We start from the raw sequence: 25,682 nt of genomic DNA on the forward strand, positions 1-25,682 counted from the left end.
ACTATAAACTGTACAAAATACTCCAGGTGCTGTTCAATAAAGGTTCATATAATTGCCGTAAAAAATTTTTACACTGCACTCAAGTCTTCTTGTATTGATGGCTAACATATCACTTATCTCTATCAAAGGCCTCAACTATCTTAAAAATTACATGTTGCACATCAAATTCAAATTTCCCTTTAATCATTAAGATTTATCCTACATTTCAGCCCTTAAAGTCACTAACATGACATTGAAATTAATGAACTTCCTCCTTTTTTAACTAACAGAGACACTAGATCAAATAAACCATTTGTGTGCTCAAAGTTTCCATAATTCAGTGATAAATCAGATTTAATGAAATCATGAATACATCAGGAAAGTAAACAATGTGGCACTTTTAAATTGATGCTGGTGGGTTGTTGCATGTTTAGTGCACGTATCATGGAAGAAGTAGAGGACTTTGAATGACTCGTATTGATTTTGTGATCATAGCTGTGTTGTAGAAAGATGGTGACAAGGAAAAAGGGTGGTAATCTCGTAACTAATCATCTTTTCCCTACTGTGATATGGTATGTTAAATCTGGCAGAGTTTTGGATTATATTCACAACCTTTCCTCTTACCAGCCAGATTGCATGGTGCAGAATCAAAGTTTAAAAAGGAATACATATTGGTGATACTGCACAATATCAGTGTTAATTATTAAACTTCTCAAACATCTATTAATAGATTTCTAGATATGGTTAAGACTATAAAGCAAAGTAGAAAGCCATCACATTTTACATCCACTGCAAAAGGAGCTGCCAAAATGTCCTTCTCAGGAAAATATGAGCTTCAGAGCAGAGAGAACTTTGAGCCATTCATGAAAGCCATTGGTAAGTTAAATATACAGCTCCTGAGCTGAGCAGAATTTCAATAAAATAAAGTGTGCTTTTCTTAATCAAAACTGATTTGAGCTGCTACTTGATCCAAAACTTAGCAGAAGAAGTATTTTATCAATTAGAAGATATTGTTCAGAATATCATTCATGACATAAACAGAACATTTCAACCGCTTCATCTAAGATAATAATAAATAATTTATCCATTCTATATGATTGAGGATAAAATTTTGTCTTTTTAAATATAAGTGTTTGTAATTTTAAATTTCTCCTCCTCATCAATTACCAGGAAAACGCTCTGAACTGCGTAAAAATCGATTTGCTAATGCTAAGTATTCACGGGAAGGATCTGAATGCAGCTATTGACCTACACAATATTTTAAAAGCCAGTGCTATAAACTAACTGCATAAATATTGTTTAATTCAACTTTGCTTAAAATTAAACACCAAGTTTTTTAATAAATCTCTTTACTTCAAGTGTTTACACTAGCACCATTAATTCCTTTCTCTGAGCCACTTTTAAAAATGGGTTATCACCTTACTCAAGAATAAGTGAAAGAGATAATATCTAATTAAAACTGCTGCTACCTTTGAACACAATCACACTTTAACCAGGAGGAATTAGGAAGCCATTTCGATGTTACGAAACAAACACTAAGACATACCGACCTTCCTGAGAACAAAACACATTTACTTCATATTTCTCTGAATCTAATGTTTTAGTTGAAAAGATAACAAAAGTTTGGATCCAAATTCTCAAATTTTCTCGTTTTATGTTTTTCTCAGGAACCTCAGATGAAGTGATTCAAAAATACAAAGACGTGAAAAGTATCACAGAGATCATTCAAAATGGAAATCACTTTGATTGCAAAATCACAACTGGAGATAATGTGATTCACAACGTATTTACCATAGGACAAGAAGCTGAGTTTGGAACACTCGCAGTCAGTAAGCTGAAGGTACAGTTTGCAGCCTCGCTGTTCACGCAGGATTAGAAGTAATTGTTTCAGGTCGCCGAAGTTAGGCAGATCAAAGAATTTCTCAGTGCACAATGTGATACAAAATGGCAAACCTATTCGTAAAGAGCAACTTCACCTCCTGAAGTTGGGCAGCAAATCAACCCCTGCTGCTTTCGCGGTCTCTTTAAGCATCTTTTAACTATGGCTTTCTGCCTTAGGACAATACGACTCTAGTATTCTGCCTACAGCTTGAGTTAATTTGTATCTGTCAGTTGGTGCTGAGGGCTAGCCTCTTTATCTTGTTTATTTTCCTTAATTTTCATTTGCACCCATCTCATCTTAAAACACAACAGCATATTATAAATAAATACACAAAATTATGTTTGTGGAGATGGGGAAGAAGAGAGAAAGCCAATGAGGAAGTCTTTCCATCTCATGCATCGTTTTCTGGATTTTCAGTCACCTTAGGTTATTTTTTTGTAGGACACCAACACTGCAAATTTCAACTTGGAAGGTCCGCTTTCTGCTTCTTAATATCTATAATGATTTCTTGTTTTGATAGAATGACAGCTCTGGGCCCCAAAGTATCTCACACCAATTAATCTCATCAGTAGGTTGGAAAGATTGAGGTCTTCATATCATAAGAAACAAGGAACCGTTGTGTTGTCAGCTGTAGAACTGAAGAGCCAGTGAGCCTCTCCAGAGAGAGTTAGAGTCAGTGAGCCAGATGTCTGCATTTAACTCATGCCTCAACAGCTCAGTCCGACCCATGAATAGTTTCAAAATAAAATAAATTACAAAGCAAGGCCTATCTAAGGTACAAGTAACCATAGCTGCCAGCCTACTCTGAACCCCTTCACTCAGGGCCTATATATTGATTTCTCCTCTGGGTCTTTGCGTGGACTTCTAGCAAGCCGACTAGCGGGCATCTATGACTGGGTAACCATCCAGGATCTATCACCAGGCTTCCGCTCAGGGCCAATTCATAGATCTCCATCAGCTGAGCTGTACTGATCTGCTTCAGGACCTTATGTTCTATCGACAATCTGCTGATGCAATCAAATAAGCAAAATCCCAAGATCTCTTGGCTGCCCAGATCTTAAAAGGGACTAAAAGGATTTATCCATATATTCAAATTCCAATGGATTTTTTTTGCAATCGTTAAATTCTAATATTATTTTTCTTCAGTCCACAGCAAATTTTGATGGTCCAAACAAGATTGTTGTCAAATTGGATGCAATAACATTGGTTACAGAACTGAATGAGGACAAACTAATTAATGTAAGTGCCTCTCTATTCTTCTATTAGTTTAAGTGGGTTTCTGCCCCTGCAATCTGAGTAGAAATTTCAAATGCCAACTAAGTAATTGCTAACCTATTGTCATGTTTTTTAGAAAGTTGAATTTATTTCTGCATGGTTTTAATTCATACATTAATACATTGGGCTTTGTATACCTGTGTATTAGACATTTAGCTGGGATGCTTTCTTTCTGAGTATAAGGAGAGATTCGATTGGATTCCCTGGAGTGAGCAGAGGCAGAGAGTTACTGCAAAGAGGTTTATAAGATTATAAGGGGCACAGGTAATCACAATCTTTTTTCCAGAGAAGAAAGTCTAAAATTAAAGGGCATGGATTTAAGGCGAGAGAGGAAAGATTTAGAAGGCACCAGAGGAACAACTTTTTCACGAAGAGTGGGATGGGTAAAGGGAACAAACTGCCAGAGAAGCGGTGGAGACAGGCACAATTACAACATTTTAAAAAACATTTGGACAGGGAAGGTTTAAAAGGGATATAGCCCAAACATAGGTAGATGGGATAAGCATTGATTGGCATCTGAGTCAGCACGGATGAGATGGGCCGAAGTCCCTCTTTCCATGCTGTGTTGCTATGAAGCTGTAACAGTCAGAATCAGAGTCTGGTTTAGTATCACTGACATCTATGTCATGAAAATTGTTGTTTTATGACAGAGGTTCAATGCAGAGACACTAAATTTCTATAAATTACAAAATAAATAAATAGTGTAAAAAAAGTGACAAAATAATATTCATGGACTCATGGCAGAGTGGAAGAAGCTACTCCTACAGTATCTACAGAAAGCCACGATAATCCTTGAGGGTCTGTCTCAGCACGTAATTCACTGGAGGAACTCAGTAAATCAGGCAGTGTCTGTGGTCCACATGGAGGGTCTGAACCCAAAATATCAACCATCCATTTCTCTCCATAGATGCTGCCTGGCCCTTTGAGATCCTCCAGCATATTGTGTGTTGCTCCAGACTCCAACGCTTGTCTCTTTGGGGTCCGGTTGATATTAAATTGAAAGTCCAGTTTCCAAAGGACTACATTGGAAAGTCAATGGAAATTATGTGTCAAAGTATATTTATAGAGAAACTTACTCATATATAATTACTTTTAATGAAAGTTATAATATATTTGTCATTAAGATTTGAACTTGTATTAGGTCTTCATAAAGAATACTTGAAACAAATCTGAAAGATGTTCCATTTGGATAAACTTCAGTATCTTGTTGTTCTTTCAGAAACTAACGGCTGGAAATATCATCTACACAAGTATCAGTAAAAAAATATAAAATGCTTTGTCTTGAAATAAACATACTTGTCTTGTCTGAGTCACTTCAAATAAAATGCAACGGTTGGAAAAAGTCGTTTTATGTTGTCATTTGTCGAAACTAGGGATATGTTGATTTGGCTGCAGTAATAACTAAATGATTCCTAGCTATAGCTGTTCAAATCTTCATCTGGATGTAAACCTAATAGTTTGAACTCAATTGTCAGCTTTTATCTCTGGTTGTGTGTGGATTATTATATTAATTATAGAAACCCAAAAGGATTTTGTTATGTTGTTGTGGAAAAGAAAACTGTGTGTCATCAAACTGTGGGACAGGGTGGGTTACTATCAACAGCCCATTGAGTAAGCTAAATGCAATATATATATTTATATATAAACTCCCATTTTCAAACCCCATCTGAAGCGAATGCCTGTTATTATTCATTCAAGGCATGTGGGTTTTCCTGCAAAGGCTGTTGATCCCTATTGGGCCTTGAGAAGATGATAGAGAAGAACTGAGGTGCTTTTAGTAGGTGCATATTGGTAAAGACTTCCATAATTTAGACAAATGATGAAGAAACATAAGGCCACTATGACTTACAATTCAGAAGAATCTTGTGAATGCTACTACCCCATGTATCTGCAACTATTTCCTCCTACATGGCAAAGAACATAGTGCTGGGAAGTCTTACGTTGGCGAGTACCATCAGCCATCATGTACGGCCTCTTTTAACTTGCATCACAAGAGAAGTTTTGAGACATCCTTCTTAAATTTGACTATCCTCATTAACACAGCTGCTATATTATTGTATGCTCTCTGTGATCTAAAGCAATGGACTATATCTCAGTCAAGCAAGGCTGTACCGTTATCACATTATTTTCTTCAATCTTTCTAGCTGTGATTTCTCACCTTGCCTCAAACATACTTCAAGCTGGAGTGAAGCTAATCAATCCAACATGCTTAGTAATTTGTCCACTCCCAAACTAATCTCTGTCATCAAGTGCAATATGCAGATGATGCACATTTTCATCTTTGCAGTTCTACTTTCCATACCTCAGGAACCACCCATCAATATAAGCATACATCGGTAACGAAATAAAACATTTCCTTCAGTTCATTATCATTGTCTTTGCTTGTCCGAGGAAAATCACGATCTTTAACAGGCAAATGTTGAACTGGGCAGAACATAGGAACTAGAAAAAGAATATTTGGAAACGTCATTCATCAACACAAGGCCAATTTCTACCTAATTGCCATTGTCCTGCATCATCCCCATATCCTTTGATACCTTTACAGCAAGAAATCCATCAATCTCTCTTTGGACTGAACTTAATAACTGAGTTTCCACAGCCAAATGCAACATAGAATTCAAAAGTTTCATACTGTCTACAAGAAGCAATTTCTCCTCACTTCAGTTCTAAATGGTTTACCCCTAATTCTCAGACTATGACCTCTGACTGGAGTGTTAGTCTAGACTGGTCAGCCAGGGGAAACATCCTCCTTTGGTCTAGCCTGTCAAGCCTTGTAAGAATTGTGTATACTTCAAAGAGATCTGCTTTCACTCTTTCAAATTCCAGAGAATGCAGGACTATTCTACTCAATATCTTCTTATAACAAACCTCTGGAACCAGTGTAGTAATCAGAATCAGAATCAGGTTTAATATCATCAGCGTATGTCGTGAAATTTGTTAACTATGCAGCAGCAGTACAACACAATACGTGATAGATATTTTTTAAAAAACAGGAATTACAGTGTGTGTGTGAGATGGAGCTGACTAATTTAACAACTCTCTGCAGCTTACTTTTATCCTGTGCAAGAGCCCCACCACACCATCATGCAGCCAGTCAGAATGCTCTCCGTGGTACATCTGTAGAAATTTTCCAGTGTTTTAGGTGACAAACCAAATCTCCACAAACTCCTAATGAAATATATCTGCCGTCTTGCCTTCTTTATAGCTGCACTGATCTGTTGGAACCAGGTTAGGACTTCAGTGATATTAACAGCCAGGAACTTGAAATTGTTCACTCTCTCCACCTCTGATCCCTCTCAGTATTGGTGTGTGTTCCCTCATCTTACCATTTCTGAAGTCCACAATCAGCTCTTGGGCCTTACTGACGCTGAGTGCGAGGTTGTTGCTGCAAAGCCACTCAACTAGCTGGTAATCTCACTCCTGTACGCCCTCTCATCAGCATCTGAGATTCTGGCAACAATGGTTGAATCACCAGCAAATTTATAGATGGCATTTGAACTGTGCTTAGCCACACAGTCATGGGTGTAGAGAGAGTAGAGCAGTGGGCTAAACACACACCCCTGAGGTGCGCCAGTGTTGATTGTTAGCGAGGTGGAGATGTTATCACCAATCCGCATGGATTGTGGTCTTTCAGTTAGGAAGTGCAGGATCCAATTGCAGAGGGAGGTACAGAAGCTCAGGATCTGTAGCTTTTTGATCAGGACTGCAGGTACGATGGTGTTAAACGCTGAGCTATAGTCAATAAACAGCATTCTAACATAGATCTTTGTATTGCCCAAGTGATCTAAGGCCGCATGAAGAGCCATAGAGATCACGTCTGCCATAGATCTATTGTGGCAATAGGCAAATTGCAGTGGGTCCAGGTACTCACTGAGGCAAGAGTTGATTTTAGCCATGACCAACTTCTCAAAGCCCTTCATCACTGTGGTACTGGACAATAGTTGTTAAGGCAGCTCACACAGCAAATCTTCACAGCATATCCTCTAAGTCAAGCATGTTCTCTTTTTAGCTAGGAAAGCTAAAACTGTACAAAATACTCCAGGTGCTGTTTCAACAAGGCTTCATATAATTGCCGTAAAGTGTTTTTACACTGCACTCAAATCTTCTTGTATTAATGGCTAACATACCACTTATCTCTATCAAAGGCCTCAACTATCTTAAAAATTACATGTTGCACATCAAATTCAAATTTCCCTTTAATCATTAAGATTTATGCTACATTTCAGCCCTTAAAATCTCTAATATGACGTTGAAATTAATGAACTTCCTCCTTTTTTAACTAACAGAGACACTAGATCAAACAAACCATTTTTGTGCTCAAAGTTTCCATGAATCAGTGATAAATCAGATTTAATGAAATCATGAATACATCAGGAAAGTAAACAATGTGGCACTTTTAATTTGATGCTGGTGGGTTGTTGCAAGTTTAGTGCACGTATCATGGAATAGGTAGAGGATTTTGAATGCTGTTGGACTCATTGATTTTGTGATCAAAACTGTGTTGCAGAAAGATGGTGACAAGGAAGAAGGGTGGTAATCTCGTAACTAATCATCTTTTCCCTACTGTGATATGGTATGTTAAATCTGGCAGAGTTTTGGATTATATTCACAACCTTTCCTCTTACCAGCCAGATTGCATGGTGCAGAATCAAAATTTAAAAAGGAATACATACAGTATTGGTGATATTGCATAATATCAGTGTTAATTATTAAACTTCTCAAACATTTATTAATAGATTTCTAGATATGGTTAAGACTATAAAGCAAAGTAGAAAGCCATCACATTTTACATCCACTGCAAAAGGAGCTGCCAAAATGTCCTTCTCAGGAAAATATGAGCTTCAGAGCAGAGAGAACTTTGAGCCATTCATGAAAGCCATTGGTAAGTTAAATATACAGCTCCTGAGCTGAGCAGAATTTCAATAAAATAAAGTGTGCTTTTCTTAATCAAAACTGATTTGAGCTGCTACTTGATCCAAAACTTAGCAGAAGAGGTATTTTATCAATTAGAAGACGGGGGAGATTTTGTACAATTTCTTTTCTTCGGTATTCACTAAGGAGAAGGATATTGAATTGTGTAAGGTGAAGGAAACAAGAAGGGTAGTTATGGAAAGTATGACGATTAAAGAAGAGGAAGTACTGGCGCTTTTAAGGAATATAAAAGTGGATAAGTCTCCGGGTCCAGACAAGATATTCCCTAGGACCTTGAGGGAAGTTAGTGTGGAAATAGCAGGGGCTCTGACAGCAATATTTCAAATGTCATTAGAAATGGGGATGGTGCCAGAGGATTGGTGTATTGCTCATGTGGATCCATTGTTTAAAAAGAGTTCTAAGAGTAAACTTAGTAATTATCAGCCTGTGAGTTTGACGTCAGTGGTGGGTAATTTGATGGAAAGTATTCTTAGAGATGGTATATATAATTATCTGGATAGACAGGGTCTGATTAGGAACAGTCAACATGGATTTGTGCGTGGAAGGTCATGTTTGACAAATCTTATTGAATTTTTTGAAGAGGTTACTAGGAAAGTTGACGAGAGTAAAGTGGTAGATGTTGTCTATATGGACTTCAGTAAGGCCTTTGACAAGGTTCCATACGGAAGGTTAGTTAGGAAGGTTCAATCGTTAGGCATTAATATTGAAGTAGTAAAATGGATTCAGCAGTGGCTGGATAGGAGATGTCAGAGAGTAGTGGTGGATAACTGTGTGTCAGATTGGAGGACAGTGTGTAGCGGTGTGCCTCAGGGATCTGTACTGGGTTCAATGTTGTTTATCATATATATTAATGATCTGGATGATGGGGTGGTAAATTGGATTAGTAAGTATGCAGATGATACTAAGATAGATGGCGTTGTGGATAATGAAGTAGGTTTTCAATGCTTGCAGAGGGATTTAGGCCAGTTAGAAGAATGGGCTGAAAGATGGCAGATGGAGTTTAATGCTGAAAAATGTGAGGTGCTACATTTTGGTAGGACTAATCAAAATAGGACATACATGGTAAATGGTAGGGCATTGAAGAATGCTGTAGAACAGAGGGATCTAGGAATAATGGTGCATAGTTCCCTGAAGGTGGAATCTCATGTGGATAGGGTGGTGAAGAAAGCTTTTGGTATGCTGGCCTTTATTAATCAGAGCGTTGAGTATAGGAGTTGGGATATAATGTTGAAATTGTATAAGGCATTGGTAAGGCCAAATTTGGAGTACTGTTTACAGTTCTGGTCACCAAATTATAGGAAAGATGTCAATAAAATTGAGAGAGTACAGAGGAGATTTACTAAAATGATGCCTGGGTTTCATCTCCTAAGTTACAGAGAAAGGTTGAACAAGTTAGGTCTTTATTCTTTGGAGCGTAGAAGGTTGAGGGGGGACTTGATAGAGGTGTTTAAAATTACGAGGGGGATTGATAAAGTTGATGTGGATAGGCTTTTTCCATTGAGAATTGGGGAGATTTAAACAAGAGGACATGAGTTGAGAGATAAAGGGCAAAAGTTTAGGGGTAACATGAGGGGAAACGTCTTTACTCAGAGAGTGGTAGCTGTGTAGAACGAGCTTCCAGCAGAAGTGGTTGAGGCAGGTTCGATGTTGTCATTTAAAGTTAAATTGGATAGATATATGGACAGGAAAGGAATGGAGGGTTATGGGCTGAGTGCAGGTCAGTGGGACTAGGTGAGAGTAAGAGTTCGGCACGGACTAGAAGGACCGAGATGGCCTGTTTTCGTGCTGTAATTGCTATATGGTTATAAGATATTGTTCAGAATATCATTCATGACATAAACAGAATATTTCAACCGCTTCATCTAAGATAATAGTAAATAATTTATCCATTCTATATGACTGAGGATAAAATTTTGTCTTTTTAAATATAAGTGTTTGTAATTTTAAATTTCCCCTTCTCATCAATTACCAGGAAAACACGTTGAACTGTGTAAAAATCGATTTGCTAATGCTAAGTATTCACAGGAAGGAACTGAATGCAGTTATTGATATACACAGTATTTTAAAAGCCAGTGCTATAAACTAACTGCATAAATATTGTTTAATTCAACCTTGTTAAAAATTAAACACCAAGTTTTTTAATAAATCTCTTTACTTCAAGTGTTTACAAATGGCAACATTAATTCCTTTCTCTGAGCCACTTTTAAAAATGGGTTATCACCTTACTCAAGAATAAGTGAAAGAGATAATATCTAATTAAAACTGCTGCTGCCTTTGAACACATTCACACTTTATACCCGGAGGAATTAGGACAGCCACTTCGATGTTATGAAACAAACACTAAGACATACCGACAACACACATCAAAGTTGCTGGTGAACGCAGCAGGCCAGGCAGCATCTATAGGAAGAGGCGCAGTCGACGTTTCATGCCGAGACCCTTCATCAGGACTAACTGAAGGAAGAGTGAGTAAGGGATTTGAAAGTTGGAGGGGGAGGGGGAGATCCAAAATAATAGGAGAAGTCAGGTGGGGAAGGGATGGAGCCAAGAGCTGGACAGGTGATTGGCAAAAGGGATAAGAGAGGATCATGGGACAGGAGGCCCAGGGAGAAGGAAACGGGGGGGGGGGGGAACCCAGTGGATGGGCAAGGGGTATTGTCAGAGGGACAGAGGGAGAAAAAGGAGAGTGAGAGAAAGACACAGCAACTTTGATGTGTGTTGCTTGAATTTCCAGCATCTGCAGAATTCCTCGTGTTTGCCTAAGACATACCGAACTTCCTGAGAACAAAGTGCATTTACTTCATATTTCTCTGAATCTGGTGGTTTAGTTAAAAAGATAACAAAAGTTTGGATCCAAATTCTCAAATTTTCTCGTTTTGTTTTTCTCAGGAACCTCAGATGAAGTGATTCAAAAATACAAAGACGTGAAAAGTATCACGGAGATCATTCAAAATGGAGATCACTTTGATTGCAAAATCACAACTGGAGATAATGTGATTCACAACGTATTTACCATAGGACAGGAAGCTGAGTTTGGAACACTCTCAGGCAGTAAGCTGAAGGTACAGTTTGCAGCCTTGCTGATCACGCAGGATTAGAAGTAATTGTTTCAGGTCGCCGAAGTTAGGCAGATCAAAGAATTTCTCAGTGCACAATGTGATACAAAATGGCAAACCTATTCGTAAAGAGCAACTTCACCTCCTGAAGTTGGGCAGCAAGTCAACCCCTGCTGCTTTCGCGGTCTCTTTAAGCATCTTTTAACTATGGCTTTCTGCCTTAGGACAATACGACTCTAGTATTCTGCCTACAGCTTGAGTTAATTTGTATCTGTCAGTTGGTGCTGAGGGCTCGCCTCTTTATCTTGTTTATTTTCCTTAATTTTCATTTGCAGCTATCTCATCTTAAAACACAACAGCATATTATAAATAAATACACAAAATTATGTTTGTGGAGATGGGGAAGAAGAGAGAAAGTCAATGAGGAAGTCTTTCCATCTCATGCATCGTTTTCTGGATTTTCAGTCACCTTAGGTTTTTTTTTTGTAGGACACCAACACTGCAAATTTCAACTTGGAAGGTCCGCTTTCTGCTTCTTAATATCTATAATGATTTCTTGTTTTGATAGAATGACAGCTCTGGGCCCCAAAGTATCTCACACCAATTAATCTCATCAGTAGATTGGAAAGATTGAGGTCTTCATACCATAAGAAACAAGGAACTGTTGTGTTGCAGCTGTAGAACTGAAGAGCCAGTGAGCCTCTCCAGAGAGAGTGAGCCAGATGTCTGCATGTAACTCATGCCTCAACTGCTCAGTCCGACCCATGAATAGCTTCAAAATAAAATAAATTACAAAGCAAGGCCTATCTAAGGTACAAGTAAGCATAGCTGCCAGCCTACTCTGAACCCCTTCACTCAGGGCCTATATATTGATTTCTCCTCTGGGTCTTTGCGTGGACTTCTAGCAAGCCGACTAGCGGGCATCTATGACTGGGTAACCATCCAGGATCTATCACCAGGCTTCCGTTCAGGGCCAATTCATAGATCTCCATCAGCTGAGCTGTACCGATCTGCTTCAGGACCTTATGTTCTATCGACAATCTGCTGATGCAATCAAATAAGCAAAATCCCAAGATCTCTTGGCTGCCCAGATCTTAAAAGGGACTAAAAGGATTTATCCATATATTCAAATTCCAATGGATTTTTTTTTGCAATCGTTAAACTCTAATATTATTTTTCTTCAGTCCACAGCAAATTTTGATGGTCCAAACAAGATTGTTGTCAAATTCGATGCAGCAACATTGGTTACAGAACTGAATGAGGACAAACTAATTGATGTAAGTGCCTCTCTATTCTTCTATTAGTTTAAGTGGGTTTCTGCCCCTGCAATCTGAGTAGAAATTTCAAATGCCAACTAAGTAATTGCTAACCTACTGTCATGCTCTTTAGAAACTTGAATTTATTTCTGCATGGTTTTAATTCATACATTAATACATTGGGCTTTGTATACCTGTGTATTAGACATTTAGCTGGGGTAGATGGGATAAGCATTGATTGGCATCTGAGTCAGCACGGATGAGATGGGCCGAAGTCCCTCTTTCCATGCTGTGTTGCTATGAAGCTGTAACAGTCAGAATCAGAGTCTGGTTTAGTATCGCTGACATCTATGTCATGAAAATTGTTGTTTTATGACAGAGGTTCAATGCAGAGACACAAAATTATTATAAATTACAAAATAAATAAATAGTGTAAAAAAAATGACAAAATAGTATTCATGGACTCATGACAGAGTGGAAGAAGCTACTCCTACAGTATCTTCAGAAAGCCACGATAATCCTTGAGGGTCTGTCTCAACACGTAATTCACTGGAGGAACTCAGTAAATCAGGCAGTGTCTGTGGTCCACATGGAGGGTCTGAACCCAAAATATCAACCATCCATTTCTCTCCATAGATGCTGCCTGGCCCTTTGAGATCCTCCAGCATATTGTGTGTTGTTCCAGACTCCAACGCTTGTATCTTTGGGGTCCGGTTGATATTAAATTGAAAGCCCAGTTTCCAAAAAACTACATTGGAAAGTCAATGAAAACTATGTGTCAAAATATATTTATAGAGAAACTTAATCGTATATCATTACTTTTAATGGAAGTTATAATATACTTATCATTAAGTTTTGAACTTGCATTAGGTTTTCATAATGAATACTTGAAACAAATCTGAAAGATGTTCCATTTGGATAAACTTCAGTATCTTGTTGTTCTTTCAGAAACTAACGGCTGGAAATATCACCTACACAAGAACCAGTAAAAAACTATAAAGTGGTTTGTCTTGAAGTGAACATACTTGTCTTGTGTGAGTCACTTCAAATAAAATGCAACGGTTTGGAAAATTCATTTTATGTTGTCATTTGTCAAAACTAGGGAGATGTTAATTTGGCTGCAGTAATAACTAAATGATTCCTAGCTATAGCTGTTCAAATCGTCATCTGGATGTAAATGTAATGGTTTGAACTCATAATTGTCAGCTTTTATCTCTGGTTGTGTGTGGAAGAAAACAGTGAAGAACTGGGCAAAAAAATACCTAAACAGTCAGACAGCAACTGTGGGAAATGAAACAGAATCAACAATTCAGCGCAAGGGGAAAAATGAGAAAACAAGCTTTAAGCTGCGGGGATGGTGGAAGAGCGACGGAAATGACAAAGGGAATCTATATATCAGGTTGAAGCCAGTATTCCTCTAGTTTTGTTGTTTCATATGTTTTTCTCTTCACACTCTAATTTTTTTTGTCAAGTGCCATGGGTGCACACAAGTGGGAAGGTTGGCTTGATTTATGATGAAGTCTGGTTCGCGAGGAGCAGACACGAGTCTGTTCGTTCGGGAGCCAGGGTTGGATCAATCTTCATCTGGTATCTCGTCCACAGCCGTTCCAACATGGGTGGCGTGAGCTGGCATTGCCTGATTGAGTCCTTGAAGCACGCAAGCCTCCGCACGACATCAACGTGTTGATCGAGGTCATGGAGGATTGCTCTGGGAATAACATGTTGAGGGAACCATCTGCTTAAAAAGTTTATGTGGATTGTTAGAGAGAGAATGTAAACTAAAGGACATCTGAAAGTTTTGAGCTGGAGGGCAGGTACACAGAGAAATAATGCAAAGCTGGCCTGTTCTGATGTAAACAGAAAGAGTGAGTTGTCTGTAGCAGAATTTGATATTGAGTCCAGAAGGTTATACGATCCCCAATTTAAAGATTAAATGCTTTCCTTCAGGTTACAAGATGCCCAAATGAAAGATTAAATTAAACCCTCAGGCTTACTTAGGGTCCTGTTATAAAAGTGCAAAGGTTACAGATAGATAAGTCAGAGTGAGAATGGGGTAAAGAATTAAAGTGACAGGCAGTAGGAAGCCCAGGATTATCCTCACAGACCGAGCGTAGGTAGTACACAGAGCATTCTCCTAACCAGCATCTTCCCAATGGAAAGCAGAACCAGTTCTGAGAACTGGATGCAATACATTAGATTGAAAGAATTGTTTTACTGTGGAAAGAAAGTTTGGGTCTGGGGTGGTGAAGTGATGTCACTTGAGATAAAACTCCTGTCTTTTACTTCTTCCTTTTTCTCATGTTGATTCTTTTTGTTCTTTTCTCAGTTGTTGCCTAACCTGCTGGATGTTTCCAGTATTATCTTTTCCAGATTGCCAGCATCTGCAGCTTTTTTTTTTATTTTCATGGTAACCAGTGGGCTGAGCATTGTTGACACCAATGCTAAAATATTTGTGGCATACAAAATATTTCAGGAAAGAGGTTCTTTCATTACAATAATAGGTTATTGGAATTGGCTGAGTTAGCCAGAAAGATAAAATCTTGAATTACCTACTTAGAACTTCAAAACTTTGTTTATTAGGACAGAATAACAAGTATTAAAACACTTATCTACACGTGCCTGGGCCCTCTGAAGCACCTTCAATAACTCCAAAAGACTGAGGTTTGGTAAAATACCGAAAGGCTTTTATTCGCTGTACAATACGACCTCCACAGTGAGTGTCTGCTCCTGGACTGAGGGGGAGGGGCAAGGTGAACACCTTTATACAAGACTCTGTGTGAGGAGCCACAGGGGCAGTCAGCAGAGGGGCGTGTCCAGACAGTTAACCCAGTTACAACATATACATATGGTTTACCACATTCACCCCTCCTTTTTTTAGAAAGAGTCCCGCGGGGTGAAGTGACTGACAATATTTACAAGAAGTATATTTACAGGTTAAGTCTATCAGGCGGTCGAGTCCGTCGCTGTGACCTACGTAGCGCCAGTGGTGATTGCACCGGCGATGGCGGTTGTGCTGGCTCCGGCCTGACTTGAGGTGCCAGCATGTTAGGTGTTGTTAATCCCTCGTGCGTGTGCGTCGTACCCGGTATGGGAGTGTCGTGTGGTGTCTGGGTAGGGTTTGGAGTGCGCGGTGTCTCGTGGGTACGTACATCGGTGGGTACGGGGTCAATAGTCACCATGGAGTGTTCAGGGTAGGGGCCCGGTGCTCCTGCGGGCGCCAGGTCGCGGATGGAGACCGTGTCCTCCCGCCCATCATAGGATATGGTTTACCACACCCTCTCACTGCAGCACCCCTCCCATTTGATTCATTGTGGTGATCACGATCAGCCCGTCGGAGTGGCCTTGTTGATCTAATCCCAAGGCCCAACCACTCTAATTTTATATCCTCTCCATTGATATGAAACACTGCACTGCTCAAACCACCGAACCCCAGCCAATCATTACTTGTTGCCACTCTTCGCAAGTCTCATCCCTGCGTTCACCTAACATTCACGTTCCCGTGCTTATACTCCCATAGTCATGCATTCTCCTGGTTGTATTGTATCCCATGGCCGTAACCAAAGCTCCTGCAGCCAGTTCTGGTATGTTCAAGGCCACAGTGGTGAGGCGTTTGACAAGCACAAAGATTAACCCTTTACAATACAACCATGGATCACAAAAACAGGAGTAGATCCTTGTCAATGATCCCCGATCATTCCCCTCTACATTCACCTTCAACAATACAATGTGCATTAGCCTACCCGCACCACCCACCCCTCTGCATGGGTGCAAAACTAAGCTAATCCAGCCTCATTATTGAAGGCAGCAATTCCCAAAAGTGGCCAATACTTTAAAGGTTCCCTGGAAATTAGCTGGAATATGCACTTTAATATTTACATTTATTGTACATCTTTGTTTATAAACATTTTTAGCTCAGCAGGATGTACCACACAATAGATCATAAGATATAGGAGCAGAAATAGGCTATTTGGCCCATCGAGTCTGCTCTGCCGTTCAATAATGAGCTGAAAACACAGAACATGGAACAGTACAGTACCTTCAGCCCACAATGTTGTGCCAAACTTTTAACCTACTCCAAGATCAATATAATCCTTTCCTCTCTCATAACCCTCCATTTATCTATTATCCCTGTGCCTATCTAAAAGTCTCTTAAATATCCCTAACGTATCTGCCTCTGCCACCACCCCTGGCAGTGTGTTCCATGCGCCTACCATTCTCTGCGTGAAAAAAACAATCTCTAACATCCTCACCTTCCCACAATCCTGATTGAGAAGTTACAGAACCTGGGCCTTTGTACCTCCCTCTGCAACTGGATCCTCAACTTCCTAACCAGAAGGCCACAGTCTGTGTGGATTGGTGATAACATCTCCTCCTCGCTGACGATCAACACTGGCATACCTCAGGGGTGTGTGCTTATCCCACTGCTCTGCTCTCTCTATACCCATGACTGTGAGGCTAGGCATAGCTCAAATACCATCTATAAATTTGCTGATGATACAACCATTGTTGGTAGAATCTCAAATGGAGATGAGAGCAGCACCCACAGCATGCCCTTTTCTCACTGTTACCATCAGGGAGGAGACACAGAAGCTTGAAGGCACACACTCAGTGATTCAGGAACAGCTTCTTCCCCTCTGCCTTCCAATTCTTAAATGGAAATTGAACCCATGAACACTACCTCACTTTTTTAACATATATTATTTCAGGGTTTTTTTGCACCACTTTTAAACTGTTCAATATCCGTATACTGCAGTTTATTTATTTGTTTATTTATTTATTTTCCCCTCTTCTATATTATGCATTGCATTGAACTGCTGCTGTTTTTTTTAACCAAAATATACTTTATTCAAAAATAAAATTACGTACAATAAACCTTTCAAAGTCTGTCAATCCTTTACAGATGTTTCCATTACGGTCTATACATTTCCACACTTTTAGCCACCCATGTGGCATTCTGTTGTTTCACCTTTCCACACCATTGTTCCACACCATTGAATCTGGGTGAGCATGTGGTTGAAGAGTCAGGGGGAAGCAGAGATCACAGGGGCGAGCAATAGGGGAGAGTGTCACTGAACTCCTGTGAAAGAGAAGATTAAATTTCTTCAGGGTAGGCATACCTCGAAGAGGTCCCCACCACCCAACCCCTCCTACTCCCACGGGAGAAGAACCCTAAACTGTGGTCCTTCCCCACCGGGCCCTTGCAGTGGCTGCACCAAGTTTGAGTGCGTCCCTCAGCACGTACTCCTACAGCTGAGAATGTGCCAGTCAGCAGCGTTCTCCCACTGACATCTCCAAGTTCTGGTAGATCAAGTTTCAGGCTGATCAAAGAGCGTCTTTCACCAAGCTGCTGAACTGCTGCTACTAAGTTAACAAATTTTACAATACATGCCAGTGATAATAAACCTGATTCTGATTCTAATTCTGACTATACTTTCTTCCCAACACCTTAAAGTTATGCCACACCTTCACACCGATGTCTTACATTGGAGTAAATAAGACCCAGGCAGCCGTGAATGAAACCAATACGATATCTCATACAAAGCCACATTAACCAGGCGTTTCAAGTGTGTAAGTAATTCCGGATCTCTGTTTTTATTACAAAATGCTATCCAAAGATTGATTAATTGACACAATTTGCAGTGGAAAAAATCCTGTCACTTACGCGAGGCAAAAACAGAGGTACATGGCTGCTTTTGTTCTTTATTCTGCCTGGTAACAGTTCCTCCATTAGATTCCGGCTCTTAAAACTGCCAACTTTTCATTTCACCTAAACAATTACTTTCCTCCATCTTGTCATGAAAGCATCTGAGTTATAGTCTTCATCTGAATCATCTGACTCAGCTTGTAGACATGGGCGGACTCACTCCATTCTTCCAGGAACACCATGCACAAGATTCACACACCCTGGAGCCAGAATACAACTTCATCCATAATAGGCAAAATACCTTTAGGAGCAAGGCTGTCATTTGTGGAGACTAGGGAGATGCTAAGGTTTCTGCAGTAATAACTTGCATGATCCCTCTTCGAGGTATGCCTACCCTGAAGAAGTTTAATCTTCTCTTTCACAGGAGTTCAGTGACACTCACCCCTATTGCTCGCCCCTGTGATCTCTGCTTCCCTCTGACTCTTCAACCACATGCTCACCCAGATTCGCCACTCTCCTCTTCTGTCAGATTCATTCTTCTCCAGCCCTTTGCCTTTTCCACTTATCACCTCCCAGATTCTTACTTAGTTCCTCCTCTATCGCCCTTCTAGCATCACCTAGCACCCTCCCCCTCTTATTCTTACCCCTTCCAGTCTTGATGAAAGGTCTCGGCCTGAAATGTCAGCCGTTAATTCTTTTCCATAGATGCTGCCCGACCTGTTGAGTTCCTCCATCATTTGGTGTGTGTTGCTCTGGATTTCCAGCACCTGCAGGACCTCTCGTGTTTATGACCCTAACTACAGCAGTTCAGACCTGCAGCTGGATATAAATAGAATGTTGTTAACTCATAATAAGGCATCAATAAAGTGTACAAAGACACATGCACCTTTTTAACCCAGTGGGAAATGGACAGATCAAGTTACACCTTAATTGTATATCCTACTCTCAACTTCACTCCAGATCAGACAGGGTGTAAAACTTGCATTTAGCCTGAGCCCAGTAGACTGGTCGGAAAAGAAAAGAACCCTCTTGATTTCCTAACTTCTGGTCAAGATGGGCTACGAAACGTGTGCGACAGCTCACAGGTAGTTATGGAGTTAAGAAATCTGACTAAAAACATCACTAAAACACCTTTGCTGAAATAAATTGAGCTAAATTATTGCCGCAGATAGTGAGGGGAAGAGCGACAGCAAGGTGAGTTCAGGGTTGAGCTGAGATGGCGTGTTGCAGAATCAATGCGGGGGAGTGAGCCATTCAAAGAGGAGGGATCAGGACAGTGGAGTTCCGATGCCCATACAACTGGGCCAGGTGCAAGACTGGATTGCTCTGGGTGCCGAGAGAAGTCGAGGCAGAGTTGATCTGATTCCCATACAACTGGCCTGGGTGCAAGGTTGGATCGTTTGGGAGCCTAAGCTGATTTGAAGAGCTTGAGAGCAGCTTTGGGCTGGGTGGCAAAATCTGAGCCCGGAGCGAGTCACTGGGCAGTGTAGTCCAGGCCCTGACCCCTTCACAGTAGATGGGTTCTAGTGCAAGGTATGATCCATTGTTTAGACAGTTTAAACACTGGTCCAGATCGAAGGCAAGAGCTGATTTCACTCGCACTCCATAATGTTCACATCTCTCTCCTGGGAACCAGAGCCTTTTGTTGTTCCGTCGTTTGGTCAATTTAAACACTGGCCCAGATAGACAAAAGACAAGGTATTGGGATCTGAGGCGAGAGCTGATATCTCTCGCTCTCCACAATGGTCACTCCTCTCTCCATAGTGCTGAGGCTATGAAGACTGCCCTGGCAGCTGTGCTCTGTGCCAACTAATATAAGTGAGGCTTTAGGCCTACTCTGGGCTGCTTTGGAGTTCAGATCTGAGGACTCAATTTGGTCCGAAATGTTGCTGTCACTTCAATTGTTTATAAGATTTGTGTTTTTTTTTCTTTCGTACATTGAGTGTTGGTCATGTATTTTCTTCCTTTAATTGGGTTCTTTCAGGTTTCTTGCTTTTTGGCTACCTATAAGCAAACAAATCTCAAGACTGTATAATTTTATACATTCTTTGATAATAAATGGACTTCAAATCTTTAATTATTTTCACTGTTGATTACACAGACGTTTCCCATCTGGACAGTTAGGTGTATATGAGTCCTTCCAGGTCTAGGGAAAAATGGGTATATTTGCAGTCCAGTGTCAAACACAATGCAAGTCCAGTGTTTCACTTCTTCTTAAAAGTCAGTTGTATTTGCCTTTGGGACATGGTAGAAAAGTAAATATATTTAGAGGATTGTAATTAATTTCACACAAGAAAGATCACAATGTCCATAACAAACGGTGTCAAAGAGCTTTTCTAGGTAGTGGTCCGGAAACATGGTGGGGAAAGTGGTGAAGGACTCCGGGTTCACGGGCATAATGAAGGAGATTCTGCAGGAACTTCTCAGGATGCTCTACCTTAAGTACAGAGGCCACCGGCGATTTCTTGCTCCTCTATGGAGTGTGCTGTGCAAATTTCACAAAGGCAGTCAATAAAGAATCAGTGGATTGAGAAGAACCCCTACCTTTTCTGAACTATCCTCACTGTGAAAAGTACTAGAAAAGTCTTGTCTTGTATAATGGGGGCTTAAATAGTGTGCTCATACTGTTTCCATGCAGTGTCGCTGGCCCAGGGAAACCAGCTTGTGTCGACTGTTGGAGACACAGAAGATGCTGCAGATGCTGGAAATCTGGAGCAATGCACACAGAATGCTGAAGGAACTCAGTGGGCCAGCCAGTATCTAAAGAAGGAGATGAACAGTCGGCACTTCAGACCAATATCTTCCATCAGCACAGGAAAGGAAGAGAGCAGAAGCTAGAATAAATGGTTGGGGGAAGGGGAAGGAGCACAAGCTGATGGACGATCGGTGAATCCAGGAGAGATGGTGGTCCTGGTGTGGCCTTTTCTATATCAATAAGGCAGGACACAGACTGGGCAATTGCATCTTCGAGCACCTCCATGCCATCTGCCCTAAAAACCAGAATCCCCTAGTGGGCAGCCATTTTAATTCTACTTCCCATTCCCACATTGAAGTTTCAGTCCATGACTTCCTCTACTGCTGAAGTAAGGCTAGCTGCAGAGGAATAATATCTCATATTCTGTCTTATTAGTCTCCAACCAAAAGGCATCAACATTAATTTCTCTAACTTCCAGTAAACACTTCCCATTGTTCCCACCCCTCCACTTTTGTTTTTCCTCATCCCTCTGGCCCTTTTACCCCTTCTTTCACCCTCTCTTGCTCTCATGACCTGCCTATCACCCATACCTTTCTTCCTGTGGTTCGGTACATCCCTTATTCCATGGTCTACTGTCTCTCTTGTCAGGTTCTATTTTTTTCAGCTCTTTTCCTCTTCCACCTATCACCTCCCAACATTTCACATCCTTCCCATTCCCTCACCCAACTCTCACCTGGATTCACCTGTCACTTGTGCTTGTGTTTCTCCCCCTCCTACTACATTTTCTTTACTCTGGCTTCTGCCCACTTTCTTTCCAGTCTTGATGAAGGGTCTCAACCTGAAATGTCAACTGTTCACTTCTCTCTATAAAAGCTGCAAGTCCTCCTGAGCTCCTTCAGCATTCTGTGTGTGTTGTGTCAGTTACTGTTTCTTCAGACAGTATTTTCAGACTTCCATCAAGTAATCTCATTTTTTTAAGTTTCCATAAGTTATTTTTGCTCCTCGCTTAAATGGGTGTATCTCTAACACTCTCTGTAAAGTAATTAAAGATATTTTTTAAAAGAATAGATCATTCTCTTTCCTGAACAATAACAGGAAATGCTGGAGGGACTCAGCAGGGCAGGCAGCTTCTATGGAGAGGAGAGGAATAAGCAGTCAATGTTTCGGGCTGAGCCCCTTTATCGGGACCTGCTTTGCTATTTCTCAGAATCCTTCAATCTGATTTGCTGCTCGGCGAGCTTGATGACCTACTGTTGTGAGACACCAAACTCTCCACTGCAGCTGTGTAATTGTCAAGAAAAGTAGAATGAAGGGCTCACTGTAATGGAGCATTTCAGGCAAGTTTATTTAAGGCCAATTTCTGTGACTTCACAACTCAGTATTTTTGGTATTCTGGCCCATTCCTCCAACTGAACAAAAATTAGAAATGTGCTCCTTTCAAAAGTACTCCCTTTCCAGATTTTCAATAATAATATGCCTGACAAACAACTGGGGAGGAATGGAGCCATAAAAAATATTTCATCAAGATTGTTTATCTGGAATCAGTGAAGGGAACATTACATTCCTGGCAAAAAAAATGAAATAATAAGTGAAAATTCAAGGGGTATTGAACAAACCAGGTAACTCTTGAGGGGGAAACGGACAAAAAGATACTTTCACAGCTTACATGATGAAATTTCTTGACCTGAAGTTTTAACTCATTAGCTCACTCTCCTCAGACACTGTCTACTCTGCTGAGAATTTCCTGCATTTTGATTGAAAGCTTGGCAATAATTGTATAATGGCATACTTTCTGATTTCCCCTTAAATCACAATCGTCTGGTAAATGGAACTAATTGTTTAATAAAACTATATCCTTTAACATTTCCTATTTACTCTTAGCAAACTAACGGCACTGTATTTCTGTCACATCTATAAGCAATCTTTATCCCGGAGGTATGGGACATTTTCCTTTGAAATACCAACTCCTATTAGTAATTTCTCTAAGGCATTACTGTGTACTTTTAAACAATACAAATGATCTGAAGAGCACAGTTTAACAAGGTTGGTTTTGCAATTACCTGAATAGAATAAAAATGAGTAACAGCAGGGTTAAGGATGGCTAAGTGCATTCATAAATAATTCAAATGTTAAGGTATAACTTAGTTAAAGATATCTTTAATTTACAAAATAAAAATAATTAATATTGTGTATGGATTAACATCATTAAACTAAAAAAGAGAACAATCTATTACACTAAAATAAAATACTATTTTGCATATTTTCCTTGAATAAATTCAGAATATAATAATAAAGTCCATTTTGCAAATACAATTAAAAGTGAGAATTATGCATTTAGATCATTTGCATCAAATAGTCTCATTACAGAGTGTGGAAGCTACAAAAGTAGCTCTAATAGGCCTTTGAAAATGGACATCCAGTTTCCACATTTTAAAAGGCAATTAAGTTAAAATAAAATGAACATTACAGAAATCTAGAGCTAATTAATTTGATTTCCGTGGTCCTTAATTGTTGTCATTATTCAAAAACAATTTTTAAGTTCCTATATTTCTAGTTTAATACATGAGCCATAATTTCTGGTTAGAAATTCAATAAAATGAATATAATAGTGAATATATTAATGATTGACCTCTTGATATATTTCACACTTTCTGTCATGATTTAATAGATTGTTTATTACGCTTGGATAAATATTCGAGTTTTAATTCTGATCAGCTTAAGTCATTCTACTTTGGAAGCAAAGTATATAAACTAGAAAGAACTTCCATATCAAATTTGGTTTCTTTTCCGCCCCCCTCTCCCCACTAGTGATGAATAGAGGCTATTCTAACCAGATAGTAAAATCATCTCCAACATTATCACTGTTGCTCCATAAGAGCTGCAGTGACTCGAACAGAGTATGTTGAATGATGATAGGTGCAGCATAAAGTACTTACAAAGCAAAAATTCCCCTCCTCCACTCCAAAATTTTGAGCTCTGCTCAGACTGCCCTTCAGAAAATTAGATGAGGTCATCTGATAGGATATTAGCAGGTTGTAATTATTGAAATAAACACTCTCCTTCAGCTATTAAGTTAGAATCAATGTAGGTGATTTATATCCTTTTTCATTTGGAGCTCTGAAGATTGTGTAGCCCATAGGTACAATTGCTCTCCTTTATCACGGTGCCACATAGGTCAATGAACAACGAATCTTCTTTGCATCTCAATTCATATGCAACTAAAAATACCTGAAACTTACTTACAAAACCACGAACAGTAGGTGTAAATTAGAGAGGAGAAACAGATAGTGTCAGAATATAACATCATGTGTTTTATTTCATATGTGGAATTAAAGAATCCTATTGCTATGTTGAGTTTTCTGAATGAAGTTTCTGGCTTGCATTCAGGAACTTCATTCTAACCTTTTAACTGTAAGAAAGTCATAATTTAAATAACATATACTGTATATAATATAAAGTCATATATTAAAATCTTATTCAACTGACAAGATAGCAAGTTGAAAAGTTAAATCATGATCCATTTTGACCCATAAGTTATAAGCAATGCCGTTAAATACAAAGATATTCACAAACTCTCATGAGAACTGCAATAACATCAACAAAAAGCTCTAATCATTAAAAATACAAATTAATATTCTAAGCCCATCATTAATTAAGTTGTAGGTTAAAACATCTCTAACGTAGAATCTGACTTATTGGTTATACGAGCCATATTATGATATAGAAATTCCCTGAGCATCTACTTTGACTTCTCCCATAATACATTTCCAAACCTGCCCCAAACAGACTTTTTGTCAGGATGTTTACAATCACAAACATGGACTTCAGAACATCTTCTGCTATAAATTCTGGTCACAGTCATAGAATAAAATCAGTTATAACTTGTAACAGGATCCAGGAACAAGCTGCCTCCCTTGATGTTTTCAGACAATGATCTGGAATATAATATTGACATGTGCAGTTCATGTCATCAAAATGTGATTGCATGTGATTCCTCCACAAACGGGAACCCAATCTCCTTAATTTATTCTGCTTATTAAATTATCCGTACTGCCTGTAGCAAAATGATTTTATTCTTAGCAATAAGATCCTCAAAGTCTAAAAAGACCAAGAGGATGTAACTCAGGAGCAATAGAATGTTGCTATGTGGTTTGCATAAAATGCTGATTTGAGGCATTAACAGTGGAAAAAAATACAGCAGCTGCTTAATATAATGACATTGAACAAACAAATGAAACAATTCAGCATTAATGAAGAAATAGAATGTCAGCAGAAGCTATTATAAAACTTGGGGGAAATTTGGAAAATTGGCAGAAAGAAGACAATGATGAAATGAAGTAATTGTGTATAACTGAATGCAGAAATGCACCCCTGCTAAAAGCCTGTGATGCTGTCTTCATGTCCAAGGACAGAACAGCTCTCAGCACAGACAGGAGAAACCTCAGCTTAAGCACTAAGAGGGCAAAGGCACCCGACGCACAAAAAATTCAGGAACACCTGATCGATAACAAACCCCGGCGTATGCGGCTTGGTATCAAGAGCATTACTGACTACATTAGGAAACTCAGCATTGACTGTACCAGTAGCGCCTCCCTCTCTGATGTTCCAAGCATCTTTTATGCTTGCTAACAGGCATGCAACACAATGCCAGGCATGAAAGCAACCCCCCCCTGCCCCCCAGGTGAGCAGCCAATGTTTGTAACAGCAGAATCAACACCCATAAGGTGGAGAGGCTAGACAACATTTCAGGCTGAGTACTCAGGAAGTGCGCACACTAGCTCACTGACGTCTTCGCAGACATCCTCAACACTTCACTTGTCCTGACTGCTGTTATCACATGCTTCAAATCAGCAACCATCACCCCTGTTCCAAAGAATTCTACACCTTCAGAACTAAACTCATGTCACCTGGTGGCATTGACACCAATCAAGTGCTTTGAATGGCTAGCATCAAAAACTCCATC

The 25,682-nt window shown here is 39.7% G+C and overlaps 2 protein-coding genes across 2 annotated transcripts; both read left to right on the forward strand.

Annotated features, from left to right (window-relative positions):
- Positions 1-701: 701 nt before the first annotated feature.
- Positions 702-4,478, forward strand: LOC134360261 (fatty acid-binding protein 1, liver-like). Its single transcript, XM_063074407.1, has 4 exons — positions 702-855; positions 1,647-1,819; positions 3,008-3,100; positions 4,356-4,478. Exons 1-4 carry the CDS (start codon positions 720-722, stop codon positions 4,404-4,406), a joined length of 453 nt encoding a protein of 150 aa, XP_062930477.1. The 5' UTR covers positions 702-719; the 3' UTR covers positions 4,407-4,478.
- Positions 4,479-7,866: 3,388 nt separating this feature from the next.
- On the forward strand, positions 7,867-13,455 carry LOC134360262 (fatty acid-binding protein 1, liver-like). Its single transcript, XM_063074408.1, has 4 exons — positions 7,867-8,018; positions 10,958-11,130; positions 12,309-12,401; positions 13,329-13,455. Exons 1-4 carry the CDS (start codon positions 7,883-7,885, stop codon positions 13,377-13,379), a joined length of 453 nt encoding a protein of 150 aa, XP_062930478.1. The 5' UTR covers positions 7,867-7,882; the 3' UTR covers positions 13,380-13,455.
- The last annotated feature ends 12,227 nt before the right edge of the window (positions 13,456-25,682 follow it).

Source organism: Mobula hypostoma, chromosome 22, assembly GCF_963921235.1.
Source record: "Mobula hypostoma chromosome 22, sMobHyp1.1, whole genome shotgun sequence".
Classification (NCBI taxonomy): Eukaryota; Metazoa; Chordata; class Chondrichthyes; order Myliobatiformes; family Myliobatidae; genus Mobula; species Mobula hypostoma.

Excerpts from the sequence above, each read along its gene's own strand:
- LOC134360261 (XM_063074407.1), top strand. The coding sequence starts at position 720 with ATGGTTAAGACTATAAAGCAAAGTAGAAAGCCATCACATTTTACATCC. Across the intron at positions 856-1,646 it reads GCCATTCATGAAAGCCATTG|GAACCTCAGATGAAGTGATT; the intron begins GTAAGTTAAATA and ends TGTTTTTCTCAG. Across the intron at positions 1,820-3,007 it reads TCGCAGTCAGTAAGCTGAAG|TCCACAGCAAATTTTGATGG; the intron begins GTACAGTTTGCA and ends ATTTTTCTTCAG.
- LOC134360262 (XM_063074408.1), top strand. The coding sequence starts at position 7,883 with ATGGTTAAGACTATAAAGCAAAGTAGAAAGCCATCACATTTTACATCC. Across the intron at positions 11,131-12,308 it reads TCTCAGGCAGTAAGCTGAAG|TCCACAGCAAATTTTGATGG; the intron begins GTACAGTTTGCA and ends ATTTTTCTTCAG. Across the intron at positions 12,402-13,328 it reads ATGAGGACAAACTAATTGAT|AAACTAACGGCTGGAAATAT; the intron begins GTAAGTGCCTCT and ends TTGTTCTTTCAG.